At 42.3% G+C, this 27,636-nt stretch overlaps 1 protein-coding gene across 2 annotated transcripts in view; it reads left to right on the plus strand.

Annotated features, from left to right (window-relative positions):
• The window catches only part of NEK11 (NIMA related kinase 11), a 240,919-nt gene that overhangs the window by 142,951 nt on the left and 70,332 nt on the right, over positions 1–27,636 (plus strand). For both annotated transcript variants that reach the window (XM_034994615.1, XM_034994618.1), the window contains one exon: positions 4,495–4,655. In XM_034994615.1, coding sequence (XP_034850506.1) covers positions 4,495–4,655 — 161 coding nt within the window. The remainder of the gene's footprint in view (positions 1–4,494; positions 4,656–27,636) is intronic.

Here is a 27,636-nt window from a genome sequence, read left to right on the forward strand (position 1 = left end):
GTCAAAAGTCTATCCCTTGCTGTCCAACATCTTTCAGAGTGGTGGGGGAAGACAATCCTGACTTTTATCCATGACCTGGTTTTACTAGCAAACATGAAAATCCCTAGCTAACCACGAAATAGTGCCATTCAATGGGAAAAAGATAGGATTCAGGTTATTTGTGTTCTAATCTAGTGTCCACCCTGCATACAGCTATGTGACTTTCGGTTGGTTTTTAGGCTGTCTGAACTTTATTTTCATGATCTGAAAAATGAGATAAAATCATTGTCCTGGTCTAACTTGAATAACTGTTGCAATGATTAAATGGAATAATGGATATGAATGTGCTTTTGCAAACTATGAAGTGTTGTAACTTTGGGCTGCTCATCATAGCTTTCTTCTTAGCACATAGCTTTCTTCTTAGCACATAGCTTTCTTCTTAGCACATAGCTTTCTTCTAGGGCACTATTCCCGTCAGTAAAACGGGAATAGTGCCCTAAAACTTCACAGAAATTGTGAGTAGTTGAGAAAGTAATGGCACAACAGTTTACACTCTTCTTTTTTTTTTTTTTAAAGATTTTATTTATTTATTTGACAGAGAGAGAGAGAGAGAGACAGCAAGAGAGGGAACACAAGCAGGGGGGAGTGGGAGGGGGAGAAGCAGGCTTCCCGCGGAGCAGGAGCCTGATGCGGGGCTCGATCCCAGGACCCTGGGATCATGACCTGAGCCGAAGGCAGATGCTTAACGACTGAGCCACCCAGGCACCCCCAGTTTGCACTCTTCTAAAGTAAAGTTTATTTCTTCATTTTTGGGGTCTATAATATATAAGGTTGGAAAATGTAGAGATATTATAGTCTTATGTATTTTATTATAGTACATCTATGTAATAATATATGATAGTACTTTTATTTGAACTGGTGACATCCTAGAACAGTGGTTTGGATGTTGTGGCCCCAGACCAGCAGCACCAGCATCCCCTGGCAACCTGTTTGAAATGCACATTTTCAGGCCTCAGTCCAGACTTACTGAATCAGCAACTGGGTGGGGCCTAGTGATGTGTGTTATAACAATCCATGCAAGTGGTCCTGATGCTCACTGAAGTCTTAGAGGAAGGGGTTTATTAGGGTCTTTTTTATTTTTAATGATTTTATTTATTTATTTATTTGAGTGGGGGAGAGCACTAGCAGGGGGAAGGGCAGAGGAGAGGGAGAGAATTTCAAGCAGACTCCATGCTGAGCTCAGAGCCCAACTCAGGGCTCGATCTCACAACCCTGAGATCATGACCTGAGCTGAAACCAAGAGTCGCTGGCTCAACTGACTGAGCCACCCAGGTGGCTCAATTGGCTCAACTGACTGAGCCACCCAAGCGCCCCTATTAAGGTCTTAATTGAAGGGTCTGGCAAACAGCATCCTTTTCATGGAACAGGGTGATTTCTTCTCTTTTTCTCTGTCGTGGATCTGCAGCAACTGTACTCAGGCTGAGGCAGCCATAATTGGATTCCTTCATAAACACACTGTCACTGCCCACCCAGCCTAGTAGAGATCTGGAATGCCGCTCCAGCGCATCTGTTATGAGGCTGACTTCAGGGTGCGAGGAAATTAAAGCTATTTATCACAGACCATTTTCCCTCAATGACAGGAGAAATGAGCCTTAGCCTAACAAGGCTTCCAATTGGGCCCACGTACAAAAAACACATAGCTTGACAAACACAGTTTGAGCAGACTTAACATTTCTTTTGACTTTTCCTTTTGAAAATGAACTCTTTTTTGAGCTGCACCAAGATAGTGGTGCTTGTTTAAGAAATACTGGAGGTGGATTCATCCCAGTCTGTTTCCTGACTGAGGCATAAGTGCCACGATGGCACTTCCCCCCCCCGCCCCGACCATTTCTTTCCTTCCTCTCCTTCGGGGGAGGGGATCCCTGGTGAGAGAGAGTCTTTCCTCTGAGACTAAGACTGTGCATAGGAGCCATGTTATGGGAAGTGGGGCTCAGTATTTATCAAGAGAACGGTTTGTCTGTATGATTTGGCCCGTTGCCTTAGTGCCCATTTGACATGGGTATGCTATGGATTTTGAGAAGTGATTCTATTTTGTGTGTGTGTATAAAATTAAACTTGGTATATATCTGTGATCGTCTAATATTTATATTTCTTCCTGATGTGCATTATGGGCAAAACATATAGAGAGTTTTGTGTTACATGTTAGTAACTGACATCTATTTGATGCCTACCATGTACACAGTGCTTTGCATCCATCATACTATTTAATGTTCACAACAATCCTAAGAGATGGTTATGATCATCTCCATTTTACAGATGAGAAAACTGAAGTGCAGGAAGTTTAAATAATGCCTGTTATAGAGCTGATATTAGAGCCTCGATTTAAATGCAGGTCTTTTGGATTCTAAAGCCAGCATTCTCAACAGGTGTTTTTCAGATTGTGTGTTGAAAAATCACTTTAGCAAGTTGCAACTAGCATTGTAAAAAAAAATTGAATAGAATGTGAAAGACCAGAATGTGTCATATTTAAGTATGGATAAATCTTGATGCATGAAACTTTCATTTCAACTATAAATATATTTATATTCATAAACAAATACAAGCACATTTCTGTGTGCTGAACAACAAAATGGAAATGATATTTCTTATTGTGTCACAGTCAAATTTGAAAGCAAATATTCTGGCTAAAGGAGGAGGAGAAGAGGAATAGAGGGAAAGAAGGAGAAAATAGGGAATAAGTAAATGAATGAATAACTGTCAAAGAGACAGAGAGCCTCTGGGAAAGGAAGCGGAAATAGGAGGGAGTGGGAAGAGGGGGAGAGAATGGACAAGAAAGAGAGAGACACAGGGGGAGGGGGAGGAAGAGACGCAGGAAGTCACGTGATCCTGTCCACCATTCCATTCAGCCAGCAGATGCCCCTACTTGAGGACAACACTAGAGACTTGAATTATCTTCTCGGTAGATGTTAGTTTTCATAAACTTCTCTTGCTGTGATCCTTGAGCCATTCTGAGTGTGAGTTGAATAAAGATTTTTACAAAACGTGACCCCTATATACAAATAATCTATTTCATCTGCTGCTCAACTGAAAACCACTGATCTGAAGGGAAAAACAGGCTGTGCTGGAGTTACCGAAATGCCCAATATGCTCCTTCCTAAGGAACTGGTAAAGGCAGTTTTGAGTATATGTTATTTTTGTCTTTTGAGCTAATTTTGATGCCATGACACTGCCTCTTGTGTTTTATGGGAAACCATAGGGAGCAAAGATTTTAAAGTAGCCCACTAAGTATCTTACTTCTGGAGGATTCTGGATTCAGCTAACGAAAAGTCCATTTTTACAGATGTGGAAATTGAACATTTTATAAAGTTTGCCTATAGGCAAAGCTTTCATAAGAATCCTATTACAGAATCTTCATAGCTACCTACCCTGCTAGGTTACCCTTATGCCCATGGTTTTAATGTGGAGGGGTGTCACTCTGTAATTCACTCCTCTCCCCAGTGGTATTTCCCTGTTTCTAGGCCTTCATTAGTAAATTGGGGTTGATATCGCTGTGCTTTTTTGTGATCCATTCTTGGCCTTTCTTGGCTGAAAACTATTATAAGCACCAATTACATTTTTAGTTAGTAATAACATTGCATCAAATGACTTAGATAGCCACTTCTTGGCATCAACTTAAATGGGTGGTCTTTCCTTTTAAAAAAAAATAGGGGCACCTGGGTGGCTCAGTTGGTTAAGAGTCTGCCTTCAGCTCAGGTCATGATCTCAGGGTCCTGGGATCGAGCCCATATCAGGCTCCTTGCTCAGTGGGGAGCCTGCTTCTCCCTCTGTCTGCAGCTCCCCCTGCTTGTGCATGCTCTCTCTCTTTCTCACAAATAAATAAATAAAATCTTAAAAAAATGTAAACGCCACGTATAGAGGTGAGTAAGCAGGGTCCCAGAGTGAACTCCATCTCAAAAGCCTTCATAGTCTGTTGGGAAAGAACCATAATGTTTTCCTCAGCTTGCCCAAATGCCATTGCTATATATCCTATCCATCTTGCCTGTCTCACCACTCATATTTTCTTTAAAAAAGAAACAACCAGGAAGAGTGCTGACAGAGTTCCATTCCAACTGCCTCTGCAAAAGTTTAATGTGGGTGTGTAATAGGGTCCCACAGCCAAGGCATCTCATCTGGCATTTGCTCCTAAATCCCGTCATTTGTAATAAGGATTCATGCCTCTGAATGTAAAGACTTTAAAGGAGATCATTTCTTCTTGTTTCATGGTTTTATCCTTCCACCTTCAAAATATGGTTGCAAATAGAGTCATCCCTCCTTTCCTCTACTGGTTTAATTTTTCTGAGTATTTATTAAAGTCAACCAGATACTTTCAGGAAGCTGAGATTCAGCTCTACACTCCATGAAAGCTTTGTCAGTGCAAACATAATATACATCTCTGGGAAAATATGGGGGGGGGTCCTAGACTTATTATAATTTAATGACTGGTAGGACCCGATTGTTGTTTATTCTTTATTTCAGAGATCCCAGAAGACCCGCTTGTGGCTGAAGAGTATTATACTGATGCCTTTGATTCCTGTTCTGAAGACAGTGAGGAGGAGGAAGAAGAAATAGTGTTCTCAGCCCCGGGGGAAGAGGTCAAGGATGAGGGATCCCGGCCTGCTTACAGAACATTCCAACAGGTATATGCTGCTCCCCAGCAGATGTAGTAGAACTGTGTGAGGTCCTGATCAGGCTGTGACTTCCCAAAGAGAGAGTCAAGGAAGTCTTAGAACTCGAAGTGGGCTGGGGGACAAGGGTTTGTTATAAAGGCCCCATGTGATGGGTCTTTATTTCCAAGGTGCCAGGGACAGGCAGGGCCCCATGGAGTTCTGAGATTCTGGTGTGGACTGTGTTGATGAGGGAAGGGCTGGAGTGCCCAGTACTTATTCAAGTGGGAAGATGATACATGCTACACTGAGGAGCACCCTAGATTCAGCTGTTAAATAAAGAATGCAAGTGTCTCTTTAGCAGAGAGAAGGAGATTTTTAAAAATATACTTTTCTGCCCAGTAATCAGATTTTTTGAGCCATGTCCTAGTGCACAAATTAGTTCTGGGAATGGGGCCCAGAGATTCTGGACTAGGGCATGATCTTTCTGGCCACACCCAGCCTTTGCGGGCCCATCCTTACATACAGTGCTGGAGTCTCTGAATGTATGTCCTTGGCATAGACCTCTTTTACAATAGCAAGATTAATCCCTAACTGGGTCACAGGCTAAGAAACAGTCCTGGCATATGATTTCTCTGCCGGGTGTCTATAGGAGAGGAAAAAAAAAAAAAAAAAAAAACAAGAAAAAAAACAAGAGGTATATAAGGAGTAAGATTACTTTGGGCTACTTATGCCCATAAACTTCATTTTCCTCTTAGGCCATAACATGGTAATCTTTCCAGTCCTAAAATTTCTTAAGGTACAAAAGTTTTGTATTAACCATTAAGCTAGGAAAATAGAAGTCAATCAAGGGGTACCCGTGTCAATGAAAACTTAATTCAGGAGGATTAATTGAAGTTTGTCTACCATCTAGTCAACAATTTTTAATGAAGACTAAGCAACACATCATAATATCAATAAATAAAACCAATAAGAAATGTTCTCAAGTTCTATATAATAAAAGGGGAAAGAGACAAGGAGAAGGGAACTAGAAGGATATTGATATGAGGCTAAGAAGAGAAAAGGATGAGAGAAAGAGGAGAAACAGAAATTAGGAGACAAATATGTGAAGAGAGAAGTAAATGAATGTTGAGAAAAATATTGAGTGTTGAGTCAAGGCATAGAGTGATTCAGCATGCCAAAATAAAAATGCTTCCCTTATACCATTTCCCCATTTCCCAATGGACTCTCTTGAACAACAGCACCTCCTACCACACATTAAAAATACAATTTCCATTTCCTTCTGTGCCAGGGTCCTAAACATCTGAGACAAATTTTTTTTTTAAAGATTTTATTTATTTATTTGACAGAGAGAGACAGCGAGAGAGGGAACACAAGCAGGGGGAGTGGGAGAGGGAGAAGCAGGCTTCCCGGCGAGCAGGGAGCCCGACGCGGGGCTCGATCCCAGGACCCTGGGATCATGACCTGAGCCGAAGGCAGACGCTCAATGACTGAGCCACCCAGGCGCCCGACAAATTTTTTTTTAAGTTTTATTTCTTTAAGTAGTTTCTACACCCAACATGGGGCTCGAACTAATGATCCCAAGATCAAAAGTCACACCACGCTCTTCCAACTGAGCCAGCCAGGCACCCCATGAGACAAATACTACAATATTGCAGAACCATCATTTTGTGCCTATGATTGCAAAACACATCCATTTTTGCCCAAAGCATCAAGTGACAAAATTTTAGCTACTAGTATTATTACTTTTTATTTTTAATAGATTAAAACTGATTCAGAAAACCACATGAATAAAATATACAGCAAAGACCACTCAGGTCAGGAAATAGAACTTTGCTAGCCACTCCGGAAGTCCCGTCTTTGGCATACTTGTAGGAACACAGGGTTGGAAATCAAAATGCCTGTATACAAGACTAGCCTTCGTTACTTGCAGGTTGTGTGACCTTGTACAAGTTACTAAATTTCACTGTGCCTCAGTTTTCTAATCTGTAAAATGGGAGAATAATGGTTCCCACCTCATAGAGTAGTCTGGGGATTAAATGAAGTAATCAATGTAAGGTACTTAAAATAGTGTCTAGAATTTAATAAAGTAATTAATTAATGAGATGTTAATTATGATGATGATGATGATGAGGTTACCCAGCCATCTTGTGGGTTTTTTTTTAAAGATTTATTTATTTATTTTAGAGAGAGCACATGCATAAGCTGGGGGAGGAGCAGAGGGAGAGAGAGACTCTCAAGCAGACTCCCTGCTGAGTGCAGAGCCCAATGCAGGGCTTGATCTCATGACCTGAGCCAAAACCGAGTCGGACGCCCCCACCGACCAAACCACCCAGGCACCCCATCTTGTGGATTTTTTATGATACTTCCCAAACTCTTTAATGTTAATGTGAGATTTCACAATTGTAGTATTAAAAAAAAATCCCTCCTTTTTATTTCTTAGGGCCAATGATAAATATAGGACAGCAGTTTTGCTCTCTGGACCGTGCATCTGTCACATATGATATGATAGCTGAAATTTTCTCTGCACAGCGAAGCGTGAGGAAAAGCAGAGTGATCTTTTCGGAATGGTGCCATGGGGACAGAGAAATGGATACAGGCTAAGCTTTATGAGTTGATTTTAAATCTGTTGGGATTTTAAATCTGCTGAGGCCTCTCACACCCATGTGGGTATTTTGTCTCACAAAACCCTGTCGGGTAGTTATTCTTATTTCTGTTTTCCAGATGAGGAAACCAAGTCTCTGAGAGAAGTAGGTTGCCTATGGCCACACAGTTAGGGAAGGCTCAGAACCATGCTCAGGCCTGGGTCTATCATGCTCACCAGCCAGTGTTCTTTCTGGTACAAAAGGTGTATCAAGCGAGAGTGGACTTGGTATAATAGAAACAGGACTGGAAACCTCAACTGAGTAATCTGTAGAGAGATAGGTAACTACAATCCCATTTGTTTTTCCTAATACTTCGATATCATTTTCCCCTCCTCAAAGGCAGGGAGTGTGCAGTTGTGATGGGTGTCTGCTCTTCCCTTTCTAGGTTATTACTGGGATTTCCTCTTACCTCTCCCCAGTCTTGCCCTTGACCCAAGTGTGTCCGGGGTCTACTTCGGTGATCATTGTACCTGTGGCTTTTCTGTGAGTAATCAGATCAAAGTAGATTCCCCTTCCTTCAGATGGAGCAAAAGTCACATAGTCTGTATTTGATGGAGGAAGTGCTTTCAAAAAGAAACAGCCATGGGCTTCATTGGGATTGATTGCTGAGTCCCTTGTGCGACCTGTGACAATCTTTTCAGCAGCAGCGTCTCCAAAGTGGTTTTATTAAGCACCTAATTGCCATTGATTGTTCATTGCTTCTCTGCTGCGGTAAGCCAAACATCGGCAACACCTTCATCACAAGCCATTATCATATTGTTGATAGCTACTATGTGAAGGCTGTGGTCACTGAATTGGAACCTGCCTCTTAGATCTCAGGAGAATGAAGTTTATAGCTGTCATCGTAAGAGGGTTTTCAACAGTATTTCGGGGACCTGTCACTGAAAAGTGTTTTTGCTCTAGTGGCTGTGCTTTAGGGCTGCAGATTGATGGGTGTGTTCAGAGACCCTTATGTTTTCCCTTGCTGCCTTGACCATCATTTTCCTCTGTAAGACGAATCAATGTCCCGTGTGCACCAGGAATACACACACTAGGTAGACCATAATGACTTCACACAGAACTCCCTCGGGAAAGGCTCTGTTGTTTAATGAATGTGGCTTTCAGCAATACTTGTTTTAAGAAGGCTCTTAGGACCATGGTGTTTGTTCTTGCCAAGACAGAGGGCTGTGGAGGTCCATTTTTTCCAGCTAATTCTGAAGCTTTCACCAAATCCTCTAGCGAGTTTTGAAATTCCCTCTGCACCGTGAAGCATTCAGAAAAACAGAATGATCTCCTTGGAATGGTGCCACCGGGGTAGACAGGCTAGGCGAGGCCTGAGAGTCTACCGAGGACTCTTGGATCAGGTCATCATGGGAATATGCGCCTCTCTGAATGTCTTCTGTTAGTGGAGTCATTAGTTTAATCAAATCCTAATTGTTCTAACAGTAACACCTAACATCTCCCGAACTTTCTTCTATGCCCTGTACTTTATACGTTGTGTCAGCCCAGGTCCTCTGGGAAGCAGGTGACAAGACAGAATTGGGGAAAGCCTCAAACCACGATGCTGATCTGAATCTTAGAGGGTAAGGATGGAAGGGAAGGCAGGATTGGATGACACCTTCGACATGTAGGGCAGTTCTGAAAAAGTCTTCACGACACCCGCAGGAGAGCCCCAGGGCAAAGACTGCCCTGCCCATCAGAGGAGACCAAACTGGGCAGGAATGGACTGGCTCTGGTTTCCCCACACTCGAATGGGCTGGGAGCTGCCGGGAAGAGCTGATCCTGGGGCAGCAGCTGCGGGAGGCCAGCAGGCTCCAGAGCAGTGCTGGCGGCTGGCCGGCTCTGGAAGAGAAATGTGAAGGGTGCACCCCGGCTACAGGCAAAGATGCATATTTCGTTCAGTTCTTGCAAGTTGTCCCTTTGGTGCGTGTATTCTAGTTGAACTGCATCAAACTGGATTTGAACTGACTGTAATTCCAACAAGGGAGAAGATGAGAGTTGGGGGAGGTAGTGTGCAAGAGAAAGGAAGAAAGTGCGTTAGTGATTTCAGGCCAGTTCTGCCTGACATTTGAACCAAAAAGTGGGTGCCCCGGATGGAGAAAGGGCTGAGGGCTATAAATCCAGAGTCCCCCACTGCCTCTCAGGGCCCATGTGTCTCTCAGATTGAGAACCTCTTGGTGCTTTGAATTCTTGCCCTAGACTTAGAGTAGTTAAAGCTACGTGTTCTTCATACAATGCAGTTCCTAAGTGCAAGTCAACTCTTTCATTTGATGCTTAAAAAGAAACAGCGTAATTTGTCTGTAATTGGTTACTGTATTAAGCACTGACTTTAAAACTCAGGTCCCTTGAAAGATGAGACTGTTGTGAAATCCTCACATTGCACAAGAAGAAACTGAGGCTCAGTGAGGGGAATGCAGCTAACAAGTAGCAGGGTTGCAGATCTGACACATGTTTTAGCCACTCCTTTATACAGCCTTCTGGTGCAACCTTTTAATTATAGCAGTTATAATCTCTCCTCCGTGACGACTGGGTAAACACACTGGGTATGAGGGAAGAGCTTAGGGGCTACCGCATTGTCTGGCCCTGTTCTCCTGAACAGAACTGCTGAGCTATGCGTGAAGCAAAATTTATACTGGTTCTAGGAACAGTGCTGAGTTATGAAAATTGAAACAAAAAAAGAGCCTGTCTCTCACATCCATTATAGGATACAGAATTCTCTCCTCCTACTGTCTTTTTGTTTGTTTGATTTAATAGAAGATGCCAGAACTCTTGAGCCCAAACTGTAGGGCTGATTTAACTGTGGGTTTGCATGATCTGAGCTAATTGATTTGACTTCATGCATGGGAGGAAACAGTTTTTGTCTGGAATTGGCTTCAGAGTTCATCGGTTCTAAGAAGCAGTCAGCCCCACTATTTAACATCTCTCCATCAGCACCCTCCCTGGCCCGTGTCCCAGGCTATAAAGCATCCCACCTTGCTGAGGTGTTAGAGAAACCCAGTGGTTTCATGTGTCACTCCTTCCAGGTAACAGGCCTTCTGTAGACCCAGTGCGTGTTGCTGAAAGGAGTCACTTTGATGGGACACTTTCCACTGTGGGCCCTATTCCAGCCCTCATTTCCATCATGGCTATTCTGCCTTCCCTCTCCACTATTTCTTGTCCAGGCTAAAACATAACTCACGGCCGGCCAGACAAGGGACGAGCAAACCTTGCTCTGGGACATAGCATTGTGGGCCTTGTAGGAGACCTTAGTCCCTAAATCTTTTAAATTAGATCCACTCTTGTATTGAAGATCGCACCTACACTTTTCGCCCCAATCCCAAAGAATGGAGGAAAAATAAGGAAGGCGATAGGGTGGATAAAGAAAAAGCAGAACTGAGCGGGAGTGCACAGAGTCTGTGCGCTCGTTTCCATGTGGAGGGTGGGAGCCTCCGCAGGCCTCTACCACCTCCATGTTGGCGGCTGAACAGAGGTCCACAGCAGCTGGGGAAGGAAAGGGACAGCAAGCAGCCGCACTGGGCTCTTCTGCGCTACTCCTGGAGCTGGGGGTGAGCGTGGTGGAGTGGTGTATGCTGGTTTTGCAACGCTGGTAAGCGTAGTTGGAATGGCACCTTTGCGGCTTTTCTCTCCAACCCCTCCCCCTTCCACCAGCACCAAGTCGTGTGTCCACAGCTATCAGCTGAGCTAAGGTACCCTGACCATACAGGGCATAAACGAGTCTGCAAAGAATAGGAAGATCCTCCCAAATGGCCCCTGCAAACAAATGGCCCATCCCACTATTCTGTGATTCAGTTATACAGAGAAATTTAATTTTATTTTCTGAATATTTTATTCATCTGGAAAGAGAGAGTGAATATCATTTCATGGTGTCTAGTCTAGGAAGAAAGGAGTGTGACACATCTGGGACATTGTTGGAGATACTGTCCTTTCTATATGAGTCCATATCATACCAGAGAAAACAACAGTCATTCTTAATAAAACAGAGCCAGCTTGCAGCACGTCAGGTGCCATGCTAAGTCCTTTTCGTGCCTCACCCCATTTTATACTCGCAAGCACTTTACGGAGTTAACATCTTCCGTCCCACTTTACAAAGAGGAAAGTGCAACACAGAAAGAAAGAATAATTAATTTGACCTAGGTCACCCAGTCCATTGACAGAGCTGGAATTTAAACCAGCAAATACTCTTTGTCAAAGAGGAGACTTTTGGGGTGAGCGTAGAACTCTATGTAGAAGTTTCGTAAAGGAAAGGAAAAGAAGACGCTTGGGACCTAAGGGACAGCTCCAAAATGTGTGAGAACGTGACCGGATGATTTAAAATCATGTTGAAAACACAGGACCAAGTTTTCCACGTACTCTTTGGGATTCATGTAGGAATAAAGCTAGAACTGGAGTCAGAAATAGTAACGTACAATAAAGAAGAGTATATCACAAGGGCTACCTTTTGGAACATGAGCCGATAAACGTTCTTTAAATGGCAGGACTCTCCTCCCTACTACTGGGCATGTGGCGTGAAAAGAGATAAATAGTTCATCAAGAGCAAGTGAGCTTTTGGGAGGGCGAGGGTGGGTTGGGGGCAGGCTCCCGGCACACTGCTACGACTCGAGAAACAGATCACAGCAAAGGTACCAGCCTCCCCAGCTCCTGAAAAATTCATTGCCCAAGTTCCTGGGTGGGCATCGTGATGCCACTCCCAGCAGCCCTGCTTTCTTTTCTCCTCTCTCCATCCTTCACATTTCCAAACTGTGATCCAAAATGTCTTAAGAGTTCTGTATCGGATACCTATGAATGTCTTTGAACCCCAGAAGCGACCCTGTGGATACTGATGTGCTGCGAACCTGGGCACTAATAGGAGACAGCTGCAGGGAGAAGGTTTTAATAATGCAGAGTAAACAAGGCATTAGCAGTGAAATGTGGACACATTGACAGTCACGTTTCGGTGACTCCGAATTCAGTGACAGAGGCGTTTGGTGTTACAGGAGCCTGGGGGCTTGCTTGCAGTTTGAGTTTTGCAGATGTGGCTCTGTGTTCCCATCATGACACACACTCTGAGAACTTTTTTCCTTGACAGAAGGCGACCATTGGTGGGGAGATAGGAGTGAAGACGTCAGCTTCCTGATTTCAGGGCAGCCTCCATGAAGGTGCCATCCGCTCTGTCCTGTGGCTTTGTACTGAGCGGCACCCTCTGTCTTCCTATGAATTATGAATGCAAATAAGCAAGGGCTTGCCTTCTAATGAGATCGAAGTGAGATGTGAAAGTCCATCTGAGTGTGTAGAAAATGGATAAGGTCACCTTGATGTTTGGTTTCTGTAACTTAGTGACATTTTGCAGGATGCAGTGGCTATAGTTCGAAGGAGAGTGGACAGTAGCTCAGTAAAGCAACTTGCGGGAAAGAACGTGGGTGGGTTGTTGCTTGGATCATACATTTATACATCACATAGCTGAGGGTTCTAGGCACTGGGTGGAAGGTAGTGAAAAACAGAAACAATGCCACCTTCATGGACATCTCACCCAGTCTCCTGTATTTACGAGTATCCATAGACTGTCAACTCCCAAATGTGTGTCTTCCATTCTTCAGTTCTGTCTCCAGATTCACATCCCCAGTCTGCCTGGGAGTGGGGGTAGGTGTCATGTGGACTTCTGATAGACATCCTCAACTAAGCTTATCCAAAAGTGAACAAATAGACCCCAGCCCCAGTCCAAATCAGCTCCTCCTTAGTCAACACTGACTCTTGCATGTCCTTTCACTTATGTTCCACTTCCAATCCATAAACAAAACCTATTGACTCGATGTTTAGAAGATGATCACTACTTAACACCTCTACCCCTACTGCCAGAGCCACCGTCGCCTCCCCAGTGTAAGATTGCAGTAGCTTCTAACTGACCTCCCAGTAACCCTCCCCCCATACCTCACTCAAGCGAAAAGGCACAAGTCTGTTCAAAATGGCCTTGCGGCATCCCATCATCACCCATGGAAGAACCCCTCCCTTCGGTCACTGTGAGAATCACCCTCGCCCACCCCACTCTAGTCATATTAGCCTCCTTCCTATTTCTGGAACATGCCAGGCATGTTCCTGCCATTGAAAGCCTGGAATGCCCTCCCCTCCAGATACATAAATCATTTTGCTCCCTCTCTACCTTCAAGTCTGTGCTTACATGCCGTCATATTGGGGAGGACTCATTCTGAGATAAAATGGCCCTTGCTGGTCTGAGAAGTCCTTGTGTCCTTTCCCTGCTTTATTTTCCTCCATAAACCTTATCACTATTGACCTACCACTGTTTATTTTTTGCTTACTCATTTATGGTCTGTCTCCCCCCTACTAGAATGTAAGCCAGTCGGGCAAAGATTCTGTTTGTATCACTGCTGTATTCCCAGCACCTTGAACAGTGTTTAGCACAGAGTAAACACTGAGCAGATATTGTGGAGTAAATGGATGAATGAATGCCTGCAGTGGACAAGCTAGTGGTAGAGGTAGCCAATAAGCCAGGACACAAACAGCTAGAGCAATGAGGAAAGGAAGAAGTTGAAGTGATGGAGGAAATGGGCTTTTTTTGGGGGGGGGAACACCTACTGAGAGGGGATTCAGGAACTTTCTAGAAGAGGGCTTCTCAGCTGTGACCTGAAGGATGGAAACAGCCAGCCCTTTGATGTAAAGAAACAGAGTTGGGAGAGGAGAGTTTCAGAGAGGGGGAAGGGTGTATAGGAAGGCGCAGGTCATGAGAGGGCTTGGCAAGTTTGAGAAATTGCATAGTAAGCAAGAAGATCAATGTGGTTGGAGAGGTCAGGCCAGCAATAGCTACATCATGGTCTTGTAAGGAGAATGGATTTTATTTTAAGTGCAGGGCAATCCACTGAAGGGCAATTGAAATCAAGTCTTAAAATGAATCTACGGCAGTAGAAATCAGAACAACAGTGGCAGTGGAAGGGGGGATTGGCTGAAAGGGGGTCTGAGGGTAATTTCAGGGATGATAGAGGTGTTCTTTATCTTGTTGGGAGTGGTGGCTACATGGGTATTGTACACGGGAGATCTGGGCATTCCACTGCATGCAAATTTTACCTCAATAAAAATAATACATATCAACAATGTCATCGAGGCAAGAAAAACTACCAAAGACACTACACCAGAATTGTGATATTCATACATATATTGTGACACTTGTAAGTCAGCCTGTATCAAGGCTGTTTCTTTGGCTCCTTGTAGCCCATGCATGACTTTCCAGCTTCAAGGAGGTCCTGGGTACACTCAGATGAGGTGTCTTAGGGAAAAAAGGGAGTCCAGAATGACTGAGCATGAGTGGGGAAAAGGGTTCTGTATGGTTTGTTCTCACCCTGTGGGATGACTCTGACAAGACAGGTGACCAAGAAGTAAAAGAAATCAGCCCCTTCACACCCTCACACCCAATGACATAGGGACCCTTGAGTAGGAGGATGTGCCCAAGGGTCTGAGTGAGATGAAGCTTAGCTGAGCTCCCCTCTGTGGCTGGAGCTCTAATGGGTGGTTATGTCCACTTTGTCCATACATTTATGGATCTTTGCTTGGAATTGTTCCACAGAGGTGTTGGGCCTGGCAGCACACCATGTAGGTACCCATTCCCACTCATCCTGTGTGTCCTTCAGCCCCAGGAAACTTAAACACTTCATAGCTGTGCAACTGTTTATGTCTGGGCTGCTAACTGTCCAGCCTTCTGTGGTATGCCTTTGGGAGTCAGCATAGCCCACCTGCCAGGAGAGTGCTGAGGGTGCTAGATGTAGATAGATGGTTGGGTTTTCACCACCTCAAGGTCTGGGAGCAGGAAGCAGAAGAAGAACTCTCTGGGATGTTCTTGAGAATGTCTAAAGGTAGATGTACAATCGCTAAGGGCTATTGGTGCTCAAGCTGAGCCCTCATCCCAACGTAAGGTCTTCTGGTAGCCAGTTGCCATTCATTCATTCATTCATTCATTCACAATTCATTCCAAGAAGGGCACAGTATTGTGAACTGGTTACCATTTTACTGATATCACTGCTAGATCTCTTTATCCATATGTATATTCAGCTTCAAAGAGAAGACATTCGCGGGGTCGGGGGGAGCGGGGGAGAGTGGAGGAGTGAAAGACACAGTGTCTTTACGTCTATGCCTTGCCTCTCTTTGGCTCCTTCCTCTGCAATCTCTTCTTCATCCAGATGAAGATCAAATGTCCTTAGACTTTGGACAACAAGCCTCATGGGATTAGGCTTCTCTGTGAGTGGGTTCTCATTGCTTTGTTCCCTCAGCGGAATAATAAGTGACTGTCAGCGACAGCCTGAGAAGTGAAACTGCTTCAGAAAGAGATTTCTTCAACTGCATTATCCATTCCAACAATTTGAGCAGAAAGTTAAGCTGCGTTCATTCCAAGAAACTGAACATACTGGTTGTGTACCAAATAAACGTTTTTGAGCTTTTTGTTTAACAAACACATATTACAGTTAATATGTGCCAGGCATGGAGCAATGTACTTTACAGATGCTAACATTTATTCCTCCTAACAACCCATTTTACAGATGGGGAAATGAAGGTGTGAATAGGTTAAGTAATTTGCTCAAGGCACATGACTGGCAAATGGCAAGGCCAGATTTAAACTCAGGCAGGCTTGTTCCAGAGCCCATGCTCTTAACCACTAGGCTGTGCCCCTCTGCCTTGGTCCATTATGTCAGAGCCTCAGCTTTGCGTCAGTGGCCAGCCTCCCCTCATGATTTGGATACATCCTAAATCCTATTCGTTCCAGCCAATCTGGCCATCACACTCCACTTGCTAGGGATTGGTTTAAGATGAATATGCAATCAATTCTGGCCAAAAAGTGTGAGGAGAGGGGTCTGAGAGTGCATAGAAAGGAACATATTGGGGCTCTTTGTTTAAGCTGGTTTATGTAGGTTTTTGGTTACTTGTAGCTGAAACTGTCCTAAGTGATATGGATGATAAATTAAGATTCTCTTTCTTTTTTTAGCAGGAATATTGAATTAGAAATATGGTTGTGTCATTTTTGGATTATATTTTCAAAACAGCTTCTTGTCAACTTTCAAATAAAAGTTTGAATTCCAAGGAACAAACCAATGCTTGTGATATATCACAAATGACAGTATTTAGGGCTTGCCTCTAAGAAGTAACAGTGAAAATGTAGGATGCTGCGTAGTTCTGGTTTGGTATAAACCTTGTAACTACATTTTGACTACCCTGGTCTGTTACTGAGTATCCATGTTCAGATGTTATTGAGAATTTGGTCCATTGAGTCTATCAGAGTATGAGATTCCAACAAAATAATGCTCATAGAAAGTCTTCTTCCTGGATGGGAAAACTGCCCTACACCACTGAACTCTTTCTCTCTCTTTTTTTTAAGTTAAAGTTCAGTTAGGTAGCATACAGTGCAATATTGGTTTCAGGAGTAGGATTCAGTGATTCATCACTTACAACACTCAGTGCTCATCACAAGTGCGTTCTTTAATACCAATCACCTGCCTAGCCCATCCCCCACCCACCTCCCTCCATCAACCCTCAGTTTGTTCTCTATCCTTAAGAGTCTCTTATAGTTTGTTTCCCTCTCTTCCTTTTTTCTTTTCCCCATTCCCATATGTTCATCTATTTTCTTTCTTAAATTCCACATATGAGTGAGATCATATGGTATTTGTCTTTCTCTTACTTATTTCACTTAGCATGATATACTCTAGCTCCATCCACATCATTGCAAATGGCAAGATTTCATTCTTTTTGTTCGCTGAGTAGTATTCCATTTTATATATATACCACATCTCCTTTATCCATTCATAAGTCAATGGATGTTTGAGCTCTCTCCATAGTTTGGCTGTTGTTGATAATGCTGCTATAAACATTGGGGTAGATGTACCTCTTCGAATCTGTATTTTTGTATCCTTGAGTAAATACCTAGTAGTACAGTTGCTGGCTCATAAGGTAGATCTATTTTTAACTTTTTGAGGAACCTCCATACTGTTCTCCAGAGTGGCTGCACCAGTTTGCATTCCCACCAACAGTGCTAGTGGGTTCCCCTTTCTCTGCATCCTCACCAACACCTGTTGTTTCTTGTGTTGTTGATTTTAGCCATTCTGACAGATGTGAGGTGGTATCTCCTTGTGGTTTTGATTTGTATTTCCCTGATGATGAGTGATGTTGAGCATCTTTTCCTGTGTTTGTTAGCCATCCGGATGCCTTCATTGGAAAAGTATCTATTCGTGTCTTCTGCCCATTTCTTAACTGGATTATTTGTTTTTTGGGTGCTGAGTTTGATAAGTTCTTTATAGATTCTGGAGACCAACCCTTTATCAGGTATGTCATTTGCAAATATCTTCTCCCATTCTGTAGGTTGTCTTTTAGTTTTGTTGATTGTTTCCTTCACTGTGCAGAATCTTTTTATCTTGATGAACTCCCAATAGTTCATTTTTGCTTTTGTCTCCCTTGCCTCCAGCAATGTGTCTAGCAAGAAGTTGCTATGGCTGAGGTCAAAGAGGTTTCTACCTGTGTTCTCTAGGATTTTGTCTCACATTTAGGTCTTTCATCCATTTTGAATTTATTTTTGTGTATGGTGTAAGAAAATGGTCCAGTTTCATTCTTCTGCATGTTGCTGTCCAGTTTTCCCAACACCATTTGTTGAAGGGACTTTTTCCATTGGATATTCTTTCCTGCTTTGTCAAAGATTAGTTGACCACATTGTTGTGGGTCCATTTCTGGGCTCTCTATTCTGTTCCCTTGATCTTTGTGTCTGTTTTGTGCCAGTACCATACTGTCTTGATGATGACAGCTTTGTAACAGAGCTTGAAGTCCAGAATCATGATGCCTCCAGTTTTGTTTTTCTTTTTCAGGATTGCTTTGGCTATTTGGGGTCTTTTGTGCTTCCATAAAATTTTAGGATTGTTTGTTCTAGCTCTGTGAAAAACTGCTGGTGGTATTTTGATAGGGATTGTACTAAATGTTTGGATCGCTTTTGGATAGTACAGACATTTTAACAATGTCTGTTCTTCCAATCCGTGAGCATGGAATGCTTTTCCATTTCTTTGTGTCCTCTTAAATTTCCTTCATAAGTGTTCTATACTTTTCAGAGTGCAGATATTTTACTTCTTTAGTTAGGTTTATTCCTAGGTATCTTATTGGGTTTGGTGCAACTGCAAATGGCATAAACTTGTTTTCTTTTTCTGCTACTTTGTTATTGTTATATAGAAATGCAACAGATTTCTGAACATTGATTTCATATCCTCCAACTTTGCTGAATTCATGTATGAGTTCTAGCAGTTTTTTGGTGGAGCCTTTGTCTGCAAATAGTGACAGTTTGACTTCTTCCTTGCTGACTTGGATGCCTTTTATTTCTTTTTGTTGTCTGATTGCTGTGGCTAGGACTTCCAGTACTATGTTAAATAGTAATGGTGAGAGTGGACATCTTTGTCTTGTTTCTGACCATAAGGGAAAGGCTCTCCGTTTTCCCATTGAGGATGATAGTAGCTGTGAGTCTTTTGTCTATGGCCTTTATGATATTCAGGTATGTTCCATCTATCCCTACTTTGTTGAGGGTTTTTATCAAGAATGGATGCTATATTTTGTCAAATGCTTTTTCTGCATCTATTAACAGGATTATATGGTTCTTATCCTTTCTTTTATTAATGCGTACACCACTGAATTCTTTATGGTTGGGAGATTTTTATGTTTTTCAGGATCAGAATTCTCTAATTATACCAATAGTAAGTTGACTAGGGAAACAACAGAAGTGGTTGGCTATTATAGGTGGTTGGGTATTTTTTTTTTTTTTTATGGCCCAGAGAAAGGCTTCAGAATGTTAAAAAAAAGTGTTAACTCAAAGCTAACATTTAATTGAACTTTTGATTTCCAGTGTATGCAAGATCCAATTTATTAAAGTATCTGACACAGAAGACCTCAATGATAAATGTGATTCTTTTGAGTTTTGTCACTCTCTCATTCATGAACATATCTAGTACTATACACACCAAAGTTCTTCACATATTTCTCGAATGAAAACAAGAGTAAAGGGGGAGATTTTGCTATTGTTTCAAACATATATTATGTATAAAGTATCTAATATATTAATATCTATGGTTTTAATGTAAGTTCTATAGTTAACCCCCCCCCCCCACACACACACACAGACACACATGCCATACACATCCCACTATTTTAAATGTAAAGCTGAGCAAGGAAAAGGCATCATGTTCTGGAAGCCATGCAGGGAAGGAGAGATGTCTTAGTCTTAATACTTAAATAGTCCTTAGTGGAAATCATCTTGATTTTTTCATGAAGATGACTTCAGAGTTGTGAAATATAACCACATTAAGTCAATTAAAAGTATATAAACTCAGGACACCTGGGTGGCTCAGTCATTAGGCGTCTGCCTTCGGCTCAGGTCATGATCCCAGGGTCCTAGGATCAAGCCCCGCATCGGGCTCCCTGCTCCGCGAGAAGCCTGCTTTTCCCTCTCCCACTCCCCCTGCTTGTGTTCCCTCTCTCAGTGTGTCTCTCTGCCAAATAAATAAAATCTTTAAAAAAAAAAGTCTATAAACTCATATCTATAATACCTTGCAACAAATATCATGATGCCAAGTGATTCCACGTCAGCACAGTGGGGGTTTTGCCCTCCAGACGGTATTTGAAAATGTCTGATGACATGTTTAATTGTCACAACTTGGATGAGGGAGAATACTAATAGTGGTCCAGGGATACTGCTAAACATCCTATAATGCACATGACAGTACCCCACCCAAAGAATTACCCAGCCCAACACGTTACTAGTGCTGAAGTTGAAGTCTTGAGTTAATAAAATAGTGCTTATGGAAATTCTTCCCAGCTTAAAGTAACATTTACACTAATTGAATAAATGAGAATCTTTCTAGTACAATCCTCATGGTAGGCTCATAAGTAGACTATCACCAATCATTCATATTGGCTAAAGTTTGCTCTTGGAATTGTGGTCCATGGGCCAGCAACATCAGCTGCTGTTGAGACCTTGTTAAAATGCAGAATCTCAGCCCTATTCCAGACCTGCTGAATCAGATTCTGCATTCTTAGCCAGATCCCTGGATGACTCCTGCACACAGTGAAATTTGAGAATCACTGGGTGAGAGGACTACATATCTACACCTCACCTCCAAAGCTGATCTGTGACTAGAAACAGGCCAAGAGCTCCACTTCTTAGAAATATGAAACAAGATCGGAAAGCCTCCCTCTCACAGTTGTGAGGTAGAAATTACCCCATGCAAGAGTTTCCTGTTAACTGTTTCCATTGCTCCTTTTAAGCTTTTCTCCACAGGTCAGCAATTAGAAGGAGAGTGAAGTGGTAACTAGTTTACTGTGGTGATCACTTTGTAATGTATATAAATGTTGAATCACTATGTTGTACACCTGAAACTAATATAATATTGTATGTCAACTACACTTGCATTTAAAAAAAGGAGATTGAGAAATTCATCGAAGCACACTAAATTTTAATATTCAAATTAACACAGGCTATGATACAGATCTGCTTTCACCAAATGTGAGTTACTGATTCCAAAAATACTTTTCCAGTTTCATCCTAAAATCCCTTTGGGTATCTGTGACCTATGTTTGCGAGGCTAACGTATAAAAATCCTTTCAGTTAACCTCTGCAGAGAAAAAAGCAAAAGCATGCTCCATCCTTTTTTTAGAAGTTGCTCCAGAATCCAAAGGTTCCTGATTCTACTGTGAAGTAGCAGGATGTAAGTAACTACATGTAAATCTCTGCTAGTTAAAATGCTAGTGCTTGCTAAATGTTTTAAGGAAAGTGATTTGAGGGCAGTGGTGGGAAAGTAGCATTATTTTTTAATATCAAAGAAAGAACTAAGGACATGTTTTAATTGAAAAATTAATTAGGCATTTTAGAGCTGAGGATACTAAAGCAATCTTTCCTCCAATGAGAGGAATTTATGTATAATAGAATAGAGGTTCTCACAGTAGAAAATTTTTACTTGAACAAAAGAGTAAAGACAGGTAGCTTGCAGAAGTTCCAGTACTGATTCAGTAAAGACACTGGGGATCCTAGAGTGTATAGAACAGGAAGCTCTGTTAATGTATTTATCCATGTGAGGATTTCCAAAGAATGTTCCTGGGACTTCTATAGAATGAACTGGGTTTCACGGGCAATTAGGTTTGGGAAACACAATGTTAAACAAGGTTTTAGATCTTTACTAGAAGGCCTTTCAGAGCTTTCAATATGTTCATGAAGGTTATGAATCTCCAAGATACCATAGACCACGTTGCCAAGACATATTTTCATAGATTCCTTTTAAAAAGTTCTTTGGCACATACTTGGTAGATGTCAGTACATGTTGTTTAGTAAAACAACATGTTGTTTAGTAGCAGCAGGTATGCTTTCTATAAATTGCGTTGATGAGGTATAGTTTCATTGAGGCCAAGGTAGATAGATCTGTGACCCAGAGAGTAAAGGTCCAATTCCTTATGGGTCATAGGCTCTGTAGGACAAATAACGTGGGGCCTACAAGAATATGGAATTGGGAAGGATAGTGAACCAGCCCCAGGAAGGACCAACCACGAAGCAAGGAAAGCCTGAGAGACTAATGAGTAGAAAGCTAAATTTGGAACGAGAAATTCTATACCTGACACTTACGTGCTCCACAGGAGGCTTTTATTCCTCAGTAGTTGTGCATCCACAGTGCCTAGTGGTGTGTACCCGGCCGTGGTCACAGGGAAGGAGAACTTGGAGCAAGGCTTCAGCCCACAGTGGGCTCATCTTCTGAAAGCACATTCATCATTTTGGGACATTTGGAAGGTAGCAACAGGAAGTTTCCCAGAAGACTCATGAGAGGGATTTCACCAAAGGAAGTTCTGGTTTGTGGGTAGCCTGTAAGGTCCTATCTGTCTCTGGGGTCAGCTCAGAAGGAGTCAGAGAATAGCCTTAAGATAGAACATCTGAGAGCCAAAAAAAAAAAAAAAAAAAAAAATGACAGCAGCAGAAGATGTACTGTCAGGTGGCTCAGAAGGAAGCTCTGCAAATAAAAGCCTCTGAAAGAATTGAATGGGGGAAATGCATTCAAAGTTTGCACAGGATTGAGAACTCTGAATTTAAGTAAAACCTGCATGGTGAGGTAGAAACAGGAGTATTCTGTTTGTTGTCTTGGTGTGGCTTTTCTTTCATCAACATATTCAAAAAAGGTTTATTGATTGCTTCCTGTGTGCCCAGCTCTGAGCTAATAATTACTCAGTGGGCATGGTCCTGCACTCACGGAGCTCACAATAACGAACAAAACATTAATTTTGTCTTTGGATAAGTGAATCAAAAGAAACAGAGCACCGCAATAGGGCTCACTAAAGCAGTGGTGGAAATGTAATTTAGATAGGTGCTCAGTGAACTTCTGAGCCGGTGGTGACAGAACGTCGAGATCTGAAGGATGAGGAAGATAGTCACTTAAATATATGAGGCCAGAGCATTCTCAGCCAATGAGAAAGGCCCCAAGGTGCAAAAGATCCCGATGCGTTTGAAGAAAAGCCAGCGGTGTGGCTGGAGCATAGTGAACAGGAGAGAAGGCGGGAAGACGTGAGGTTGGAAAGATCAAGAGGAGCTGGATCACACAGGGCGTGGCAAGCCATGACAGGATTTCCTTCTGCATACAGGACTGTATTCCATGCACAGCAACAAAGCAGTGGCTCTTGTGAGGGAAATGGATTAATGTGATGCCACAGCAGAGCAGAGAAATAAGGAAGTTGTCGGGTGGTCCAGGCAAGAGATGACGGTGGCTCGAGCTACGGTAGCTGTTGGATTTTCATTTGTTCACTTTTAATGTGTGGCTCTTTCTCTTTTAATAGAAAAGCAGGGCCTTTGTCCTGGTTTCCCAGTTTGGCTTCTGCGATCCCACCAGCCACCTGATGGTGGAGAACGTGCATTGCAGGGGAAATAATGGGGGAATTTACTGCTGAAAGAGGATGGTCTGGGATACCCGGGGACAGAAGATCATCCCTCCTAGCCTCTGCTCATGCACTCTCTTATCTCCCATCTATGGAAATGGATTATCTGTCCCCAAAAGGTGGGCTAAGCCTGCATCTGTCTCCCTCATCTTTGTATACATTTGGTGCATAACTAGTATTCAGTAAATGTTTCCTGAACAGAATAAACTGGGTAATGGAGTGACACCTTTCTGTGTGTGTGAACTAAATCTTTCACCATAACTAGCTCTAAGATGAGGAGATAGCCTGGATTATTTAGTCAGACAGAACTTGCTGATAATTAAATGAGAATCTATGCAGTGTGATTTTTATGGCTCTGTAAAGATACCACCTGATTTTCTCCTTTGACATTCTTGCTTTCTGCTGACTAAACTTTTGCTATTAGAAATTCATTCCTCTGATTTGAGGTTGTATCCCTTATTGAAACACAAATATCCTGAGATAACACACGAGCCTGGTCAAGCGTCTTGGGCTTTCGTGGATCTACCGTATCGTTTCTTGAGAGAAAGCAAATTTTTGTGAGAGGAGGATGAAACAAAGTAGGAAGGAGCTCCTTGTGGAGAAAATGCACTCCTTGGGATGGGTGGGAACATGAAGTAAAGGGTGAGAACAGAGAAAAGAGGACAGTTTCTAAATGTTCACAATCTTTGGCTCAATAATTCCACTAACCTAAAGAAATAATATTACACATGGGGCCAAGATTTATGTACAAAGATAGTCACTGCAATAGTACTTACAACAAAAAAAGTGGAAGCAACCAGATGTCCAGTGATGGGGGCACAGATAAAGAAATGCAATATGGCTATACAGCACAAGATTATGCTGCTATTCAAATTATGTTTCTGAAGAATTCTTAATAGCATGGGATGAAAGTCCAAACAAAAATGCATGGGACATGAACAGACATTTTTCCAAAGAAGACATCCAAATGGCCAACAGACACATGAAAAAGTGCTCAATATCGCTCGGCATCAGGGAAATCCAAATCAAAACCTCAATGAGATACCACCTCACACCAGTCAGAATGGCTAAAATTAACAAGTCAGGAAACGACAGATGTTGGCAGGGATGCGGAGAAAGGGGAACCCTCCTCCACTGTTGGTGGGAATGCAAGCTGGTGCAGCCACTCTGGAAAACTGTATGGAGGTTCCTCAAAAAGTTGAAAATATGATCCAGCAATTGCACTACTGGGTATTTACCCCAAAGATACAAAAGTAGGGATCCGAAGGGCTGATGTTTATAGCAGCAATGTCCACAATAGCCAAACTGTGGAAAGAGCCAAGATGTCCATCGACAGATGAATGGATAAAGAAGAGGTGGTATATATATACAATGGAATATTATGCAGCCATCAAAAGGAATGAGATCTTGCCATTTGCAATGACGTGGATGGAACTGGAGGGTATTATGTTGAGTGAAATAAGTCAAACAGAGAAAGACATGTATCATATGATCTCACTGATATGAGGAATTCTTAATTGCAGGAAACAAACTGAGGGTTGCTGGAGTGGGGGGTGGGGTGGGAGGGATGGGGTGACTGGGTGATAGACACTGGGGAGGCTATGTGCTCTGGTAAGCGCTGTGAATTGTGCAAGACTGTTGAATCTCAGATCTGTGCCTCTGAAACAAATAATGCAATCTATGTTAAGGAAAAAAAAAAAAGAAGAAGAAGAAGGTAGCAGGAGGGGAAGAATGAAGCGGGAGAAATCGGAGGGGTAGACGAACCATGAGAGACGATGGACTTTGAAAAACAAACAGGGTTCTAGAGGGGAGGGGGGTGGGAGGATGGGTTAGCCTGGTGGTGGGTATTGAGGAGGGCACATTCTGCATGGAGCACTGGGTGTTATGCACAAACAATGAATCATGGAACACTTCATCTAAAACTAATGATGTAATGTATGGGGATTAACATAAGAATAAAAAAAAATGCATGGGTGTCTGTGTATTCCATGTATACCATACATCTACAGTATAATTTCAAATATCTGAAAGATCTATGTAGAAAAGACTGACTAGATATGGGTGTATATTTTTGTGAGTGTTGCGTCAGTAGTGATGGGTTTCTTTGGTGGTATTTATTTTCTTTTGAGAATTTTCTATTCTTTTCCAGAATAAAACATAAATATGAATTATTAGAGGACATATTATTTTTAATATCTCTATGTAAACATTGTTTCAAAGGCAAGGTTGCCCCAGATGTCATAGCTTTCTCTGTGGCCGTTGAGCAGGTGCTACTAGGTCTCACGTACATTACAGATCCCACTGACCTTTTCAGAACAGCTACCTTTTCCCCTGAGGAGCAATTTCGAATTCACTGGCCAAATTGCTGCATCTGTTTCTGGAAAAAATCTGGGTGTTTGACTGAACTTGAATCTGTGGGACAGTTTTTCAGAACTGAGTCTTACCTGATGTTCCTCCTTCCTCAAAGGCCCGTTCCTGTTAGAGAAGAGTTGGTGGTTCTGGGGGAAGGAGGCTTGAAGAGTGTCTAAATTCATCAGCAAAAGAACCATAATGTCATCTTCACAGCATTTGAAATTTGGCTTTCTGGCACTTGGCTGAAATGAGCGCAGGCTGGTAGCACTGTAATTTGGCTTCTATCTGGATGTGGTTGCTCTCTTAGGCCACTTAGCTCTGGCAGAGATCAACTTAAATTGTGAAACAGTGAGGAAATGCACAGGTTCCAGTCAACAGCATAATCCCCACATTGTACCAGGCATAATATGCTCCTGCAAGGTGTTTTCCATGACTGAACTTCTTGCCAAAGTGCAAACGCGGCGCAGAATAGCGGGAAACATCTTTAAAAAGGCATGGTATTCATTTCCATTTTTCCTCCTTTCTCCTGCGGGTGGATATATTTCTACTGGGGTCTTTTATGTTCAACTAAATGGTAATTTCTGCAACACAAGGAATGAGTTTATTGCTAAATTAAGTTGCAACACAGTAAAACAAGCTCTTTAACTCCTTTCCTAAATTATTTGATGTAAAAAAAAAAAAAAGGAGAACCTGACTTTGTAATGAGTTGTCTCTTTTTCAAAATACAGAAAGTTTCATTTAAATGTTAAAAAAGTACAGTTGGCATCTTATCTAATTCTGTGGCTTATTAATCTATTAATGTCATTTATTTTGATCACCAAGTTGTTCCAGATTTAACCAGTAGAAAAAAATACATATGGGGAGATAGAGCTGTATGTAGATAATCAGGGGAGATTTTGTCCCTCGGGAGACATTTGGCAGTGCCTGATGACATGTTTGATTTCCACATCCCAGGGTTGGATGTGGAAATCCACGGAGGGATGATGGGAGTGTTTTATTGGCGTCTAATGGGTTGAAGCCAAGAATGCTGCTAAGTGTCCTGTAATATACTCAGAATTATCTGGCCCAAAACGTCAATGGCACCAAGGTAGAGAAACCTTGGTGTGTATAAATAGATGGGGGAATGAGCATGTAAACATGGCACACTGACATCAAGGTGAAGGGTATATGGGAATTTTGTATGGCTTCTGCAACTTTCCTGTAAGTCTAATGTTATTTCAGAATTTTAAAAAGTGTTCAGTGGGTACAGTTGGAGTTTGGGTCTTAATGCCCTAATTAATCTGCATCTTAGAGACAGAAAGTGACTTGTCGTTTGTTGGGAATGTAAGTTGAGCTCAGTCATTGTCCATGATCTCTGGGGCCCCAGTCTTCAGGGCGAGAAGGGAAATTGGCAGAGCTCATGGCCCATGACTGTGTTTGCTTACTCCACCAAGGGAATGCACAACCTGCTTGTTGAGGCCGTATTTAGACAGAGAACTGATGTTTTGCTTCAAGTTCTCTTAGAACCTGGAGTTGGAAGCCATTGATGAAGAACCCACCCCTCTGCACCCAGCCCCTCTGTAGCTGCATTTTGTCCCCAGGCTGCATTATATTGCATATATATATATATATATATATATATATCAGCAAATAATTATTTTTGAGTTTTTTTCATGAGTTTGCACCCTGGTTCCTCCAGTAATATTGTGAAGCTCTGTTTGGGTTTGGAGCCCTGCCTTCTACTATGTTTGTATACTGTAGTGACTAAGAAGAATTCAAGCTCTGGAGAACACCACCTGTTCCACCTCTTACTAGTTGCATGAACCTAGTCACATTATGGAGCCTATCTGTGCCTCAGTTTTCTCAACGGTTAAATGGGGAGAAAAATAGCACCACTTAGTTGAGTTTAAATGAATTAATACATGTAAGCTGGTGGAACAATGGCACATATTAAGACTTCAGTAAAAGTTAGTATTCATTCATTCAATTGTATTAGAATTATTTCTCCCCTCCCCACAAGGGTTCCCTGTCCTCTGTGTTAGGAAGATATAACTGATATGTCCCAGCCATCCAGATGCCTCCTACAGCCTGACTCTGTTTCTTGCCATTTCTGTTTCTTTGACTCAACTCAAATAGTTATTGGGAATCTCCATGTT

This window comes from Mirounga leonina, unplaced genomic scaffold (assembly GCF_011800145.1).
Source record: "Mirounga leonina isolate KUSES-001 unplaced genomic scaffold, KU_Mleo_1.0 Mir_115, whole genome shotgun sequence".
Classification (NCBI taxonomy): domain Eukaryota; kingdom Metazoa; phylum Chordata; class Mammalia; order Carnivora; family Phocidae; genus Mirounga; species Mirounga leonina.